Below are 18,444 nucleotides of genomic sequence, written 5' to 3' on the forward strand. Positions count from 1 at the left end.
AAATTTTCAAAATCCTTTTTCTTTGGAAACCAAAATTTTTTGGTTACAATGTTTGGTGATTATTTCACTCCACTGCATACTTTTGGAATTATATTCCTGCTTCCATTTTCTGTGGATTACAGGCTTCCATCCTTTAAGAGGTATCTGCTACTTTACTTAGGACCGAGACCTACTATTTTTCCTTCTCTAGTTTTAGTTCTGCAACCTTTGTATTGTTACTGGTAAAAGGATTTGACTTGTCCATACTAATTGTCTCTTTGTAACAGTAAAATGAGTTTGATTACTTAATGATTTTGTATGCCCCACTGAATGATCATTTGTAGTTAAAGAGTATTGTGTAGTCTGTTTCCTTCAAAACCACTTTTAAATGTGAATGATTTTCAATATAATATATCAGAAAATTAATTTATATTGATTTTGTCATCATTTGTTAACTTGAAAAGAAATTTGAATTCACTATATAATGAATTTTCATTTGTAAAAGTACTATTGAGTGAAAGTTTTTAATTGATAAAATTTTCCTGTTTTCTTTAATAGGTAAAGCAGCCTAACATGACCTTATATTGTTCATGTGGAGGAAGGTACCAGACGCTCCTGAGAGCTGATGATTTCAGTCAGAAATTGCGCATCCTTGGAAAAATTGCATCATTTTGCAATATGCCACTGTTAAAAGAGACAGTTCAGTGGATAATCACAAAGAATTCTTGGATGGATACTTGAGTATTATTTTGTAATAATTTAATTAGCATACCAAGCTTTAGTAGGGGAGTTTGGGAAAGTAGTGTATCTTGAAGTATTTGGTTTCCATGTTATGAGAGAGAGAAATTGTGTTGAATTTTGTCTAAGAATATATTTTATATTTGTAATAAAGTGTAAAAAATAATTTTTGTTTAAGAAGTTTAGATGTAACAGAATATTCAGGATTCCTATTTTCTTTTCCCTTATGAAGACAAAAAGGGTTTCCTCAAATAAGAGGTGAAATTGAAAGCAAGACCAAGTTAAAGAATCTGGACATCACTGTTAGAAGAGACAAAAAGGAATAAATGAAAAGTAAGATAAGGTTCCAGGTCAAAGTGATGTTGCAAAGTACCTTTTTTTGCAGTAGGCATGCTTTAAAGCAACAACTGCCACTGGGGACAGCATGGTCAAATGTCACTGTTTCTGAGAGGGACTATTTAGCATCACTGAAGGCCATTATCATTATTTAATGGTAAAAATTATGGAGTAACACCAGGAACAGTAACAGAAAACCCATTGCAATGATTATGACAGCATTTTACAAGACTCTATGTCAAACTGAAATGATTTTCTTGTTATGGTACAGGCTAAACTTGGAAGCTTTGCCTAACCGGAGGGATCAGAGAAGAGACCTCAACATGGAGGTAAAGGTTTATATCAACGAGCCAAAAAATGTATTTTTAAAAATTTGTGTTTAGTTACTACAAAGATTACTTTACTATGATTAGTGTGTAATGGTGAGTGACTTAAACTGTATCCAAGATGGTCGTGTTAATTGGACAGTTTTTGTGTGAGACTGTACCTCAGAGGAAGCTTTTGCATGTGTATTTATAACTGCCAGATCAGTCTCAAGTTAGTAAGGCTGTCTGTCCTGGTATGGTGGTAGGAGGAGAGTCAAGACCCTGATGCCTATTGGAAAATGACAAGTGTGTGTTTAGTAATGGCTGAAATGATGAGAGGAAGAAGTAAAATTGCTTGGTATGTGTTAAGCTCCCTGATTACCCCAATGGTGGTAACAGGGTTTGGCAAAAAACATAGAATATACTGCCCTTGAACAAGGATGGTGTGATCAAAGATCAAATCGTGCAATCTTATTTAGTAAAAGCAGTTATGGGACAACCTCTAGGAGAATACAGAGAAACTTGTAACGCAATAAAACCTATTAGTACTACAATACACTGTAGTAATAATTTCAGATATCCCCTTCTCTTCGAGAATTTTTGACACTAGCATTTAAGGAACAATACAATGAAAGAGCACTTACAGAGAACTCTCCCAACAAGACTAAAGAACGTATCAATGCAAGTCACATAATTTTTATATTGGTGAAACTGGAAAATCATTGGAAATAAGAATAGCCTGGCATAAAAATGTATAACATGCACAGGAGAACAGTGAAATTTTCAATCATGTTTATGAAAACATCACTGGATCAGGAATTTATAAATTGTTTCAGTTTACTGCAAATACATGAACTGTTTACATTTTAAGGAAGGCAGCTTACTGGGGTCTAACTGCAAGGGTGTGACCCCACCAGCATGTTAATTAAGATGTATAAATGGAGCACTGACCTCCCTCAGGCACTCATGAGTGTATGGTTCCTCCTTTTCCCCCATCAGATATGAATATTTTTTCAACCTGACTGTATGTTCGTTTGCAATGTCACCCAATCATAGATAATGTAAACTTTTACCACTATGTATTAAACCTCTTGCAGATGTCTTACAAAACTAAGAGTGAAATCTATCCAGATTTGTACCCTGTGTTTCACTTTTCTGTGATACTTTGCACAAATACATTACATGTTCTTGTAATTTCAGCTTGACACACACTAATACATGTGTACTATATATATATATATATATATATATATATATATATATATATATATATATATATATATATATATATATATATATATATATATATATATATATATATATATATATATATATATATTTATACACACACACATACATATATATATATATATATATATATATATATATATATATATATATATATATATATATATATATATATATATATATAGTATATATATACATACAGACACAGTTTACAGTTTACAGGTAATACATGCCAAGATCCCTGTGCAACCCTGAAACTGTAAATGATGGCAAACTCCTTGTGTAACACAGTACTATACACTGGCCAATCACACAAACACCTTGTTTGTGCCCATATAAGCCCCAACATACTTCTTATATTACCCATTATTGGTTATGAAATAGTGAGAATACAAAAAAAAAAAAAAAAATCATGAATATGGTACTTCATATACAGTGCAGTATTGATAAAAAATTTTTTTGCTTAACATAAGCCAATCATACAGACAACCTGTTTATGGCCTTGTAAACCCCAATATATCTCTTGTAACCATTATTGCTTACACAATGAAAGAATAATAATAATTCATGGATACAATATACTGTGAAGTATTAAAAAAGGCTTTAAACTAAACATATGCCAATCATACAAACAACCTGTTTATGCCCATATAAAACCTGATATACCTCTTATAATAACCATTATTGGTCAATGTAAAAAAAATAAATTGAAAAATTCAAGGATACAGCATTTCTTATACAGTACCGTTAATAAGAAAAAAACATTTTTAAACTAAACAAACTACAAGAGTGACACTGTAAAGGGAACCCAAGTATACTGAGGGTCAACTGTATGTGTATGTATGTGTGTGTATGTATGTATATATGTATGTATGTATAAATATAATTTGATTACACATTTATATACATGCTTAGTAATTTATTTTGGTTGGATCCTCATGCAGATCGGTGTACACTAAATATCTATTCCACAAAGCTTTGGCCTTTCTCTAAATAACTATTGAAAATCATCATTAATTTTTTAAAATCATTGGTACTTAATCAAAGACTTAAGAGTGGACTCAAAACTTCCTTCCATATTTTTTAGCAGAGTTAATACAGAAAATTACTTATAAGGGCTATTTCATCATTTCATCTGATTAAAAATTGTTTGTGCGGAAATGAGTAGAATATAGTTATATAAATGGACTGAAAATGTTTTCCTCCTGTAAATTGTACTTGTTAATACAAGTGTATACACATGCACTTATACATACATATATACAGCATACTGTATGATTATATATATATATATATATATATATATATATATATATATATATATATATATATATATATATATATATATATATATATATATATATATATATATATATATATTACTGACAATGCTTTAACAGCAGGATAGGGTACAGGACCACAAACCCCATGACTCATATTATGCAAAGCAACACGAATACTACACTATTCCTTTTCCGGAACACAACAGGAGTTGAAAGCAAGTACGACACTGCCCTAAGAACATGCTTACCTGTCATTTGAGAGATTCCTACTGCCAAGAGCTACGCAACCCTTCGCAAGGTGCTTTAAATGTGACTGGAGGTAGCCGCAAAAGAGGGGGGGATCATCTGGCATTAAATGCACATTTCCTCCAAAAAAGTTTCACAACTTTCCTATAGGCAGTCTTCTACATTAGATATAATGCAAGTCATTAGCACTTCTTAGGGCAGCAGTGTTCGGTTAGTTACAACTCTCAGATATTATGGCAGCAGTATATTTTAACTCACTGACCTGACTACCAGCCATCTTCCATGAAAGTGAGGTGTGGATGAAAAACTAAGGCTTAAATAGTAGTCTGTTTATGTAACGCAAGATAAACTAAGACGGTGAGCAATGTGGAGATACGCAAACGTGGTAACCTACTTAGGACAGGTGAATGGATGGAGCGGAGCATTTTGAGACGGTTTGCTGATGTAGAAAGAATGGAGGACGAGGTTTCTGAAACGTATGTAAAATATGGAAGCATCAGGAGGAAAGACGAGGGAGACCTAGAAAGTGCCGGAAAGATGGAGTGAAAAGAGGTAATGGAAAAGAAGGGTCTACATATATGAGCGACATTAAATTATTATTATTATATTACTGTTGTTGTTGTTAATATTGCGACCTTGACATATCAATTATTCAGCATGCTACATTTTACTGAAGCACAAAACGTCAAATTTAAAAACTGCGCATTGCCCAAAGCTCAAAGAAAAAAAAAATACTTTGATGAACAGAGCAAATCTCCCATGAAAGAACAAGAAATCATAATCCAGCAGAAACAGGATGCCACATTAGTCATGAAATGACAGAAAACCGCACACCGGTAGTACGACAAGTAAACTTGCCTGCCGATAAAATTTGTCAGACAATGGCATGAAACTGTCCCTGGATAATAAGCATGCACTTTAAAACCCGCCAATCCCAGTTTAGCTTCTACTGACAATGAGAATACAAGCCGTCAAATATGACTAGGGATAATTTTGGTACTTGAGAATTCCCTTCAATACCTATTTAACCCAGTGCAAAATAATCTTTAATGGCTATGAATATAAGATTTATCGCAGTAATCGCATTTCGCGACAAATACACTACAGTTCGTTCAGTAACTAAAGAACTAATAATAGAGTTGAAGAACGGAATAAAAATTTAATGTTTATCAGGAATCTATGAATGTTGCTACTGAATCTTAATGGGCAGATATTGGTTACCAAATGCCACGATCTTGCAAGGGGATGCCAGCAAATGCACCAAGTATCATAGACATTAAAAACGAATATTACTTTACTACCAGACTTGACTGATGATTTAAATTTTCCTCAAGTCACGAGATTATCAAACTTTAATGAATTTAACTTGGATAGCAAATGAACAACAACACACATTTCGACGTGTGCACAAAGTCATTACGTAAGCAGTTGAAGGTTATGCGATACAAGCGGAAGGATAAGGAATAAGCAAAAAAAAATTAAAACCAACAGTTTTGAATATTACTTTCAGAATTCTTTAAGTGAAGAATCTATTTTGTCCGAGAAATTCAGCAACTGTCATTTAGCGACCTTTGGAAACTAGATTGGGAATGAGAAGCGCGGCAACCCACTGTTCAATGACCGACACCTACACTGGCTACACAACACTGCTCCAGTACTCGGAACACGCACGCCACCGGCTTGTTGTAGACAGCGCAGTCTGGGATACAAGAACACAAGTTGTTGAGAAGAAAGTTCGTATAGTGACTAACCTTCGCTACAAATCAGTGAGTGAGTTATTCAAGTTTTGTTCTACTGCTGCTCCTTTCAATATGTTGACATATCACAAGGTTATGTTCTCAACGCAGACTTTCGCTTAAAAGTTAAGTGAGCCCGAACACTCAAGCCTTTCTTAAGAAGTTCTAAGTTATAGTGGAAGTAACAGCAGTGTTAGGAGGCGATGACAAAACATTGTGGTTGTCTGGGTATGTTTCAATAAACAGTTTGTGTGCTTGTATATATATATATATATATATATATATATATATATATATATATATATATATATATATATATATATATATATATATATATATATATATATATATATATATATACTGTATATATATAAAACTTTATCACTTATACAATTATTTTGTGCATTAATACAATTAATAACAGAACCTCATTAAACTGGATGGTATCTAGCGGAGATATTTCTCTGATACCAAACGATGACGATGAGGACTTACTGTAGTCCTAGAAAGCTTGTAACTTTCTTGAATAAATATCTCCGCTAGATACTATCCAGTTTTAATGAGGTCCTGTTATTAACATACAGATATATACATATATACACATTGTTTGTATATACAGTGTGCATCACTCGCAAGCGGACGTTGTGTATCACCTTAAATACTATTCTAGACCGTAGAGTGAAAAAAGAGAACTGGGTACACTCCCGAGATGGCTGCCAAGAATCTCCATAAAAAGGAAAGATTTACGAAGCGCCTGTACAGATACTGAGTGTTCCCTTAAAATGAAGCAAGTCAACGTGCTTGGAAAGTTGCCGACTAAACATTGTAATGTTTCACCCCGAACGGTACGTTTAATTCATTAAACAATGCTCCTAACTTTATTTGTCTCAACATTCTGGAGGGAAAAATTACGTCCAATCATGCACGCACTCCTTTACATCAGGAATCTCCTATGTGCGCTGCGTCTCAAAAATACGGCGACTGCTTACATAACATAATAATCTAAACACACTAACTGGCAACTGAGGATTTTTTTTCACTATTGAAAATAATATTTATCCTATCCAAAGGCGCTGTAACACGAATGTTTACTGTCACATAAACAATGTGTCAAAATAGAAAAATTAAGCAAACATTTCTGAATGTTCCAAGATTTTCGTTAAGGAACGAGTTGTTCGTTACGGTTTTACTTCATCTACTGTAACATAATTCCAATGGTAAATAGATTAATTCTGAACAAATGTTTTAAACGAAAATGACACTCGCGCCCAGTGTGGCAGGGAACTCAAATACTGTTACAGTTGCACTGACTATCACGTAAGTAATACTCGCCGCTTGTCAAAAATAGATCACATTCAAGCTTATAAATACATAATTTATGCTATTTTTCTTTGGTTACTTATACAACAAAGACGACATACAGAACAAATAATTCCTGTTAACTTACTGCTCATCATCATGAAACGCCAGTTATGCTTTGAGACCTGCATGAAATAGCTAGTGTAACTAAGCTTATTAGTTCACTTCAAATTCACTTGTTGCATTGGTGACATTGAAATCCACATAATGTTGAGACGCCAGTTTTAATAGACATAATCAATCAAATCGATGTTAAGCTTGAGCAATTAAATGAAAATTAAGCACTTCCAACTTTAATAAAATTGTCCGCTGACTCCTTATCTTTGCCCATATTTTTTTTTTAGAAAAAATATATGTGTAAGTTTTGCAAATGTTTGCTTTGGTTGTACTAATGGCCAGGTAATAAAAAGACAAAGAGCGACTATATACTTAAAATTTTCGTTTCATTTTTTTATTACTCAACGAACTTGAAATAAAAATCCAGCCAAGCGCGCAATTAGTTGTTGTGGTTTAGATTAAGACAACTTTTTGCTTGCATGGGACTACCGCCCGAAGAGCAGCCCGGAGGGCACTGGGTAGAGCGAATGAGTCTGAAGTTCTGAACGACTAAGATCAGTGCTAATATGCGGCAGGTCAAGTGACTTTTTCCAGAGAGTTGCCAGCTTAGCGATTTTACTCTCCCATTCCGGATTTTTTCTCCCTATTATCTATCCGGGGGAAACAGATGTCATGGGATTCGAAACCAGATTAACTCTCAGTTCATTATTATCATGGAAAACGCCTAAAGTTGGCAGTTTCTTGATGGATAAGTCAACAGTGATATCGGTACATGGCAATACAAGTTACAGGACGACGTCTCGTTTTGCCAACGCCCGTTAGATCTGCCATGAGCGAACGAAACATAAAAGCACGAACATACTTTTGTGACTTTCATCGATCATCAACACTTACGGTATAAACATTGAGTTTGTCACTCGCGGATGGTACAAACATGTCCACTTAATTATTCGCGTTCATATTAACAAATTCACGTATAATTATGTCGTTTTTTTAATGAATGTATGTAAATTTATAAATATGTATTTCATCAATGATCCAATCAGTAGGTTCTTTCCTTACATATTGGATAATACTGAATGTAACACATTATGGTTGACATAAAAGGGACTCCTTGCACTGTGCCTAACAAGTCTACCTCTTCCCCCCACCACTTAGCATCTCCAACGCACAATCTCCTCTACAAAACACAGCTGTCCAGTGATACTTCCATTTATTGAAAATTTATAATAATTAAGGAGGAATATTTTATATTTTACAGAACAAGATGCCATGTTGGGAACCAAAAGCTTGCTGTTGCTGCGCCTCCCTCAAGACTGGGACACTGGTTCTTGGAATGATCACGCTGGTATGTGTTGCCATTCATGAGACCTATAAACACACACACACACACACACCTATGGCTGAACTGTAGGCAAAGGCTGAAGACATGTGGTGAAATGATTGGATTAAGAGTGTGTACAATTTCATCGAGGGGTCATTAAGACAGAAGGGAAGGTTTGTGGATATAAGTAAATAAGAAATAATTACATTACGTGTTGGGATGAGGAAATAAAAAGATTAGTGAATTAAAAGAGATTATTTGAGTACTAGCTGCATGACTCAAGAGAAGACCTAGTGCAAGTAGACAGGAGGATGGGCAGAGTAGTTATACAGAAGTTTACAGAGAGAGAGAGAGAGAGAAAAAAAAAAAAGAGACATATAACAGAAACAGGGGAAAGAAAGTAAATTCAAAGAGAAATGTTGAGAGAACAAATACATCTCAGAGTAAGAGAGCCAAATGGAGAGATTCTTTCACTAGAAAGTAGTAAGAGTAAGGTTCAGAATGCTTGTGACAGTGATTGTTTTCTGCATACAAATGCCCTTCCGTTCCAACATTTCTTTCACCGCATCTAATCAGCAATTTTCCAACCTCATTCTCCTTCCTTCTCGTATGTTTCCAAATTTTACACTCTTAGCATTTTACCTTTTGTATTCCATGTAACCAACTCACCTAAAATAACTCTCATCCATCTTTTGTCATACACTAGAATTTTTTGCAATTCCTTCACCCATCTTTAAATTTCTCACCCTCTCAACTCAGTTTACTCCGAATTTGCTAATTAATTCATATTATCAACCTCCAAATTTTTTTTCTTTCAAACTCAGCATCTACACTTTACTTTCATAAATGAGATTTGCCTCAATAATCTCTCGACTTTCCTAACATTTGCTTCCAAAGACTCTTCTACCGGTTTTTTTTTTTTTAGTAACCCTGCTACATTTCTTGTTTCACTTGTCATGCCTTACCACTTTTTTAATTCTACCATCATTTTTAACACAAATATATAAATAAATATATATATATATATATATATATATATATATATATATATATATATATATATATATATATATATATATATATATATATATATATATATATATATATATATAATTAATCAAATATATATATAGCGTTCTTGTCTTTCAATTATAATTAATCAAATCACGATGTAAGTAAAAATTCTTGTCTTTCAATTGAAATATATATATATATATCCTGATGTAAGTAAATAAATATATTTATATATATATACACTATATATATATACATATATTGTATAGATATGTATATATATACATACATATATAAACACACACACTTATGAATACCTTACATTTGTCAATGTTCACTTTAAACTTATCTACTTTTAAACACTTTCAAGTCCCTTTGCCAGTCTCTAAAGCCTACATTCATTATTACCATAAACATAAACAAATATTACCCACTACATAATCTATTCACAACCAATTTATTATCTCACAACTTTGGCACCTGTATGAACATTATACAGTTTTTAACTTCTGAGTTTTAGTTTATAAGTTAAAAGTTAATATGAACTTAAATTAGTTCCTATGATATAAAATAATCTGAAAAATATTCCGCTGTCTTTACAAACTTTGTAAATCATTACAACATAATGACCCAGGATACTCCAAATCACTCGAAATTTTCCCTAAGAGAAATATTTATCTACCACCTGGACATAAATTTGAGGAGAAATATGACTGTAACTATATGGTACTCAAGCATAACCTCACTGTATTCTAATTCAATTTTGCTTTGTATCTAAGCTTTTCCCATTCAAGTTCTTGCTCATCGTGGCTGCTTTTGTGTTCTATCTTCAGTTTCATTCTAACTTTCTTCTTGTCTCAAAAATCACTTGTGAGCGCGACAGTAATGAATGTATTTACAAATAATATCAAGATACTTATACCCAAGTACAAGTAATGTAATGAAGATGTTATTCATGAAAATTCCCAGAGGATATATCAAAGAACCTTACAGGGTGAGCTCTTTCACTTCCGGACATAATTGTAAACAGGAAGGGCGCCACACTTCCGGACAAAATTGTAAACAGGAAGAGTGCCAATGACAGATGGCAAAATACAAAAGGTCAAACATCAGTGGGAAAGAACAAAGTCTTCATAGTATTTGCCTAGTTGATGACCCTTATAGAAACCAATGTAAAAAGCATAGGGATGGAGTTATACTGGTTAAAGCTCTCTCGGCCCATGAAATGAGCAACAGTGAACTTTAAATGAATGCTCTAGAAGAACTGTAGTATAAATAACTAATATATATTTGTACACACATATATAACATATATATATAGTATCTATATTATATATATAATGTACGTATGTATGCATGTACGTTTGTATTATTAACACACACAAAGAATGAAAGAAGATGGTAAAAGAAGCCAGGTTTCAAATTGTCACTTCACGAAAAATGCACTTGCTAATATTTTATGATTTACTTTTGCCTTGTTTTTCAGATTGTGTTTGGCATAGACTTGTTATCAGTAATAGTGGCTGCTGCCTTCAAGTACAATGAAATAAAATCAGCATGTGATGAATTTGCTTCAAAGTCTGTTCCCGATGGCGAGGATACAGATGTTGAGTACTTAGATGCTGAGCACTTATGTACAATCATAAGTGAGTACCTTTCAACATATTGCAGTTTTATTGATAATCTAGGTGATTTGCTTAATTTTTTCATACATACTTTCCATTAATGTTACTAAAAATATTGTGTATTTTTCATTTAGTTGTGGCCGTCTTCGTCACATGGGGTGTCATCAGTCTAGCCATCACCTTATTCAGTATTCTCCTTTTGGTAGGCGTTAAGAAGGTAAGGCTATTGTCATTTTGTAACAAAGATTGAATAATTTACCGGATACACTGATGAGATGTTAAGAGCTATATAGGAAAAATTAAGCTAGGATTAGGATTTTTTTCGAACAGGAAGAAATCCAAATATCTCTAAGAATACTAAACTGCACGATGACTTTTATTATATCATTACAGGCACTCTTCTGGTCTCTCTATGCGTAAAGGGTGGTTAAAAAATTGATTGTTTTTATTAAAAAAATGGCGTTAACTATAATAAAAAAAAGGAAAATATATTTACTGCTCATAAGTCTTGACAACCAGTCCACGACAGGAGTTAGGTTTTAAAAGCCTTTTATTTGTAGCTGCTAGACTTCCTTATTTGATCACAATTCAATTTTTTTAAAAGAAAATAAGGCATTTTTTTGAGCCACCCTTTATTTATGGACAGACCACAGGAAAACGTGAAGTTTAAATGCAAAATACTAGTATAATGAAAAATAAAACTGACAATTTTGCTTCTGACCAGCTTCCTCCATTACGGAGATGAAATGGCATCCTCCGAAAACAAGATTAAAGTACAACTCAAAAAAACGGACGTGAGGGATGGCATCACACCAACAGGCCTTTCCTATTTTCATGGGTTTCAGAAATCTAATCATAATTTCGGGCCCAGAAATTACAGAGACGGCATAAAGTTGGTGAAAGTTGCAAATGAAAATGTCCGTTATGATGGGATCGTCTAAGAACGCAAACAACGGCACCAAAATCCATTTTTTTCTTCTTCTTCAAAGAGAGCACAACTATAGTATGTGTATTTGATTTAGAAGAGACGGTCAAAACCAGATTTTCTGAACTCTTTCCAGATAATTCTAACCACAGAGAACATAAAACTTTCAGAAGGAAATAAAGTCTTTATAGATGTTTCTTATACAAATTATAGTCTTGCAATGATTCCACTTGGGCTCTGCCCTCTTTTTAGCAAGAAGAGCCGGGGAGAAAGCCTTTCAAAGATTTTTTTTGGAGGGAGAATTTTGACAAAAAGGATATGCCCTCAACCCGATCCTCAGCAATACAGGCTCAGGACCTGAGAATAATTCCTTTACAGAGGGAATGAACAGAAGGTTATGGAATGTAAAGGATTCTGCAACAAGTTTTACCTGAAGGTCAACTATTTGAGGATTAAAAGCAAAGAATAGGCTAAGAGCAGTGACATCCAGAACATGTTGGGTCAAATATATGAAGGGTTTTTTAATAATCTATTCCAGGCTGTTGGGACTAGGAAAGTTGAGATTTTCCAAACCACCTGGTAAGATCTGAAAGTAATCAATTATTCTTAGTAGTGTACCCTAAAATTTCCAATACAGAGGATCCCTGCTAATGGGTAAAAGATTACAGGGCCTCATGACAGAAATATAGCAACAGAAGCAAAGGCAGATAATGAGTAAGGAGGTTACAGTGGGAGATACAAAAAGAATCAATAAGTACATCGCTTTACGGTAAGGTTTCAGAGAAATGTAAAACATTTATGAAGAGAAAAGGAAGGTTAGTGCTAAGAAAAACAGTGAATATACTATGTATATTATGATAGATGTCTCTGTTACTAGGGGCATTTTGTGGGTGGAGCCAACAGTACTGTCTGCTGTGTTCATCTTTCCATAAGCAAAGACCTGAGCAAATGAAGATTCTTTGCACTCATTATGCCAGTACTTTTTTTACTGAGTCCCACGTGCATATACTGTACGACAATTCTATAAAATTAATCTTTATTTCCAGTTTAAGAATGAAGGAACGGGGATAAAATATTGCAGAAAAGAAGGCAGGGAAAATTTGTCTATATACTATCTACCTTGAAAGGTAAAAAGTCAACAACCCTTGAATGGGATAGAGAGGTTACAGAAAAAAAGCTTCTAGGATTCTGCTTAGGCATTCCATAGCACTGCTTCTCTCAGCAGTCGAGGTTACCTTCCTCATAAATACCACTCCCCACTTTGAACTATAAAACTAGTTGGTACAGACCTGCTTTCACTGCTTGTTTCTTTGTCCTGAGCTTGGATCTTGGGTGTGACAGACTGCAGTCACCATCATGTTTCAGTCAAGTTCAATTACATGATGAACTGTTCACTAGGAAACTTAATCTTTACAGATTATTGTGTAATTACATGAAAATCCCTTTGGGGATACCACCTGCAGTGTGCTCACACTCCACACCACAGATGGTAAGGAAGGACCTTTCCAAGACCCCTCAACCCTGAACTGCATCATACTTAGCCATTTGCATCTCATACATTCATTCTGGTCTTTTCTAACTTGTCAGTCCAACTTCACTGATGAACACGTTAAGTATATCTTAGTTTAACCAGACCACTGAGCTGATTAACAGCTCTCCTAGGGCTGGCCCGAAGGATCAGATTTATTTTACGTGGCTAAGAACCAATTGGTTACCTAGCAACGGGACCTACAGCTTATTGTGGAATCCGAACCACATTATAACGAGAAATGGATTTCTATCACCAGAAATAAATTCCTCTTATTCTTCATTGGTCGGTCGGAGATTCGAACTCCCGGCCAGCAGAGTGCTAGCTGAGAACGGAACCCAACTACCCTACGAGGAACTCATTGATGAACAAATAATGAGGGTGATGTGACTCAGTGTTTAGTTTACATACAGTATTGTGACATTAATAACTATCAGTTTATTTATTACACGTCTTATGTATGTATAAAATAAATATATATCCTTTTCTTCCAAAACATGCCTGCTTTAATGATACTAATAACTATCAGTTTCTTTATTACATGTCTTATGCAAAAAATAAATATATATCTTTTTCTTCCAGAACATGCCTGCTTTAATGATACCTTACATGGTAGGACAAGTAATTGCAATATTACTCCTTGGAACGGTCTCTTTCGCTCCCTTTGTAATAGGCATAATAAATGGAGTAATTCTTGGTATCATTCTCGGGCTTGTGCTCTTCACTGTAATCGTTGGTCTTCAAGTGTACCTTCTACTGATTATTCGCGCATACTACAAGGAGGTAAGAAATAAACTAAGATGTTTTCATTCATATGATTAGTAAATGGTTTTAATTACATATCTGCAGTATCCCAAGTTATAGTACTATGAGCAAAATATTCCATTACATTGAGAAAAAGAAAACTCCTAACATTACCTTCACTCGTACCATTTGGTTAATTGATTTACTGTTATTATTCTCCTTCCTTCTTTGCAGTACTGCTTTGATGATCTCCAAGCTTTGGTATTAGTGATCATATCGAAAACGTTCATTATTTTTAAGTTTGCAAGTCTCAAAATGTATACACTAGTTTCTTAAAAAAAAAAAGGTAACAGATCATCCCCTTCAGTGAACTTGCTAGTTATGATTAATTTCTTATACTTCAGAATCTGCTGAAAATAATTTAATGCACATTTTTAGTATACAATATCAAAATGAAAGATAAATTTTTCAGCCAAAACCCATTTCGTGGTAACGTTGGCCGTTATAAGATCTCACTTTTGCAGCACGTTAGGTTTCAGCTTTCATTTATTAATCTTCCTACCCAATTTATATCTGGTCTAAGCTTTCATGGGATCGTAAATCTAAAAAACTTGCTTAGTGGCAGCCAGTACGTATACAGGAGACAATTGGGGGTGCGTGTGATGGCTTGTTAAACTGACAAGTTGCACTCAAGGAACCATTGGCAAAGCTGTCAGTACAGACTTGTTTAAATCAACTGTAAATCTTCCTTCAATTTTATTTTATACATGATAAGAAATAGAGTTACCGATGATGGTATTTTTGATTAGCCTTAGACCTGTCTCGTTTGGGACCGATAATATTTTAGACTTCGCAATAAAGTACAGATTAATGAAACTTGAATCAACACAATATGCAGTAGCTACGATTGCAAGTCTTCATGAGACTGGACTCTAGCAAAACCAAGACACTGTTGATTAACCAATCTTATACCATGATTACAATATATTATTTACTGTAAACTGATATCTTAAGAATTCTGAGAATTTGACAATACTTGGTGATACCTTAGACTTCAAGCTCTCTTTTTTTGCAGCTTCTCATAAATGCATAATCTAAGCCTGCTAAGAAACACAGCTTCTAATAAATGCATAATGTAACACTGCTAAGAAACTAGGTATTCTCACTAAGGCCTCCTATACCTACTGACATGATAGCTTTTATACCACAGACTTAAAATCTATTAACGTTACTGAAATAGTGCTCTTTCTGGACGTCAAGAGAGACAAAACCTTTTTCGTCTGGGCAGAACGGGTTGAAGTGGACATCTTTTTTTCAACAACTGCAATTCAGATGCAGTCCAGTGTCAACAGATTCTTGCTTGGCATCTGGTAATAACTTTAATTTCTATGGGGAAATTTTCCTTCAGCCTGTAAAATATTGTTGTTTGTTTTTGAAGGGAATAGTTTTTCTGATCTACATGTTGAATAATGCTGCTCTTCTCAAAAAGTCTGTATTCAAAGTTTTTGTTTTTCTGTAGTCCTTTATTTTACTTAAATTTCTGGTTATTTTACGTAATTTAATTTCTTCCTTACGTTTAGCTTTACGCCTACAGGAGTACATATATGTATTTATGGTCTTATGACTTGTTCTGCTGATATTAATGGATTCATTACAAAATAATAATAATAATAATAATAATAATAATAATAATAATAATAATAATAATAATAATAATAATAATAATAATAAATATTTTAGTTGCAGCTGTATCAGAATTTAGCAGCAATTAAACCCTGGTATTTACATGTGGCATTTCTTACTGTACAGTTTAGAGGATATCACAGACTGAGCTAACAAATCATCATTATGTCACTGGAAATTCTTAAGATAATGGTTTAACAGTATAAGTGCAATTGTTCTGAAGATTTCAGTCTTTTCTTTAGCAAATTTTGACGACCATGCAATATTCCAATTTTAATCACGGAAAATATCCAACCTTTTCAGCTGAGGCAGCGCATACAGGACAGGAACAGGAATCCAGATAGTGCAGAAGTGATGCTTAACAAAATTTAAGCTAAAATCTGAGCCTCAGGCTGGAGAGAACTGCCTGATTTACACTGAATAGGAGGCGCGATCTCTGGAGCCTGCTTATAAATACTCAAGTCTTATGAGTCAGAATTCAAGGTCAATAAGTTTCCTTGAAAACAATGTGGTACGAAACACAGCTGCACTGACAGCTTACAAGACTGATAATCGCCAATTATTTACATACAAATATATCAGTGATATTATGTCATTTCTCAGCAGTACAATGAGGATAGAATAGTTTGCCATAAAAACATCAGGTGCTCAACAAATAAAAGAACCTCCACATGGTACAAATGCATGACGGCAGCACCATCTTCTAACAAGGTAGGTTTTGCCATCCTGCTTTCTAACAGTCAACTGAAATCTCTTGGTGTTAACTCTGTTGAGTTTTAATTGTACAACAGCTAAAATGGAATAGAAAAAACTATGGTTATTCTTTCCTCTGTCAGCTTTGTAAGGCCCCTTAATATTTCATCCCTGTAGATTATCTAGGGGGAATGAAGACTCAAGGACAAGCCATCAAAAAAGCTCTGGATGAAAATATTAATGTCTACAGTGTAAACCAACGGTTTATGCACAAGTTATTATAACTGTTTACAGACATTGCAATACAGGTGATAAGATTTCGGGTTTTGGCCAGTGACTTAAGTTTTTTAGTTTTTAACCAGGATTGATTCTGCTTTAAAGTATTTCCAAGAACTAGAGTTTCCCACTGTGATTTTACATGCATTTCAAGTTTCAAGATGCCAAACTACAAAACAGTGACATATCATATCTACTGAAAAAATTTTGAAGGTATTTCTGACCTTCACCAAACGGAATACTGTAAGGATTTTTATCTCAGAAGTTTTCTATGAAAATACAAAGCTATTATGCAGTAGTATAAAAATATTTGGAAATTTTGTATTGTGTGCTTTCAAAAGAATGAGTACTCTGAATCCTGGAACTGACATTACAGAATATTTATTTTATGTATACAAGTGGTAGGAAAATGTTTGTATCTCCAAACTTCAAGTGACATTACAATCACTGTTAACTTCAGTCACTTTTAAAAATGAAATTACAGGCATTTATTGGTTTCTTTGTACAGGGATGAGATGCATATATATATATATATATATATATATATATATATATATATATATATATTTCAAATATTACCAAGGAAGTTATTTCTAGTGCTTTAAGTAACATATTTGATTATTAGTAAAGGTAATTGCCAAGTTGCCAAAGTGCAATGCACAATATTGCTCGAGCACTGTACTAAAGATTATCTGAATACAATTTTTAATGCAAAAATGTTGATATTTTCAAACATTTGTTACATTTTATTACTGGAGGAATAAAGTATTTATGGTATATTATTGTCTTCCTGCCCTAGACCTCTCAAAATTGTCATGTAGTGCGCAGAATGGAAGGATTAGCTAATGATTAATCCTCAAAATAATGACCTTAGCAAGTATCACCATTAATAAAAATGCAATGTACACTGTTTAGTTCTGAAAATTTCAGGTAATAAAATATAAACTACATAAGCCTTTTCATGAGTTAAAGAGTAAACTAAAAGCATTGAGAATTCAATAAAATTTAAAAAATGTCCCTATAATGAGACTAAATGTGCAAATGCTGCTTTCTGGAACTCGAGAAGAAAATAAAAAATTACAATTAGTGTTACTGCATACTGACCCCATATCAATTGATACTATTCACAAACATGAGTAGATTAACCACAGCTTCTGATAACTAACATCTCCAGCTTAAAAAAAAAAAAACTCTGGAAGAGATTATTCTATTGTCATGAGTAACGTTAGCCAGTCTTGAAAATGTGCGTAAGAGAATCTAGAAATTTCCTTTTTTGTGGTAATTCAGTTTCCCTTTCAATAACTACAAAAAAAAAAAAAAAACTTGTGTCCTCTGTCTAACTATT

General features: G+C 33.7%; 3 protein-coding genes across 6 annotated transcripts in view; 2 read left to right on the plus strand and 1 right to left on the minus strand.

Annotated features, from left to right (window-relative positions):
• DNApol-epsilon255 (DNA polymerase epsilon catalytic subunit 1) overlaps positions 1-883 on the plus strand; it is a 54,396-nt gene extending 53,513 nt beyond the window's left edge. The window contains exon 29 of the mRNA XM_067093779.1: positions 538-883. Within this exon, the coding sequence (XP_066949880.1) occupies positions 538-720 (183 nt within the window). The 3' untranslated portion in view covers positions 721-883. The remainder of the gene's footprint in view (positions 1-537) is intronic.
• Positions 1-18,444, minus strand: part of LOC136832596 (uncharacterized) — a 197,517-nt gene that overhangs the window by 72,985 nt on the left and 106,088 nt on the right. The gene's annotated exons all lie outside the window — the stretch shown is intronic.
• On the plus strand, positions 5,737-17,876 carry LOC136832597 (uncharacterized). 3 transcript variants are annotated; one of them, XM_067093776.1, is made up of 6 exons: positions 5,737-5,901; positions 8,549-8,635; positions 11,112-11,271; positions 11,385-11,467; positions 14,286-14,486; positions 16,434-17,876. In XM_067093776.1, the coding sequence occupies exons 1-6, from the start codon at positions 5,752-5,754 to the stop codon at positions 16,500-16,502; spliced, it is 750 nt and encodes a 249-aa protein (XP_066949877.1). In that variant the 5' UTR covers positions 5,737-5,751; the 3' UTR covers positions 16,503-17,876. The 3 variants fall into 3 exon arrangements, with proteins under 3 accessions (XP_066949877.1, XP_066949878.1, XP_066949879.1); XM_067093777.1 differs by having other exon boundaries at positions 5,744-5,905; XM_067093778.1 differs by having other exon boundaries at positions 5,803-6,099.

Source organism: Macrobrachium rosenbergii, chromosome 50, assembly GCF_040412425.1.
Source record: "Macrobrachium rosenbergii isolate ZJJX-2024 chromosome 50, ASM4041242v1, whole genome shotgun sequence".
Classification (NCBI taxonomy): Eukaryota; Metazoa; Arthropoda; class Malacostraca; order Decapoda; family Palaemonidae; genus Macrobrachium; species Macrobrachium rosenbergii.

What these genes read in the sequence shown, in the direction of transcription:
- LOC136832597 (XM_067093776.1), top strand. Translation starts at nt 5,752, where the DNA reads ATGACCGACACCTACACTGGCTACACAACACTGCTCCAGTACTCGGAA. An exon ending in CTAACCTTCGCTACAAATCA is followed by an intron (nt 5,902 to 8,548) that starts GTGAGTGAGTTA and finishes TATATTTTACAG; the next exon opens with AACAAGATGCCATGTTGGGA. An exon ending in TTCGCGCATACTACAAGGAG is followed by an intron (nt 14,487 to 16,433) that starts GTAAGAAATAAA and finishes CAACCTTTTCAG; the next exon opens with CTGAGGCAGCGCATACAGGA.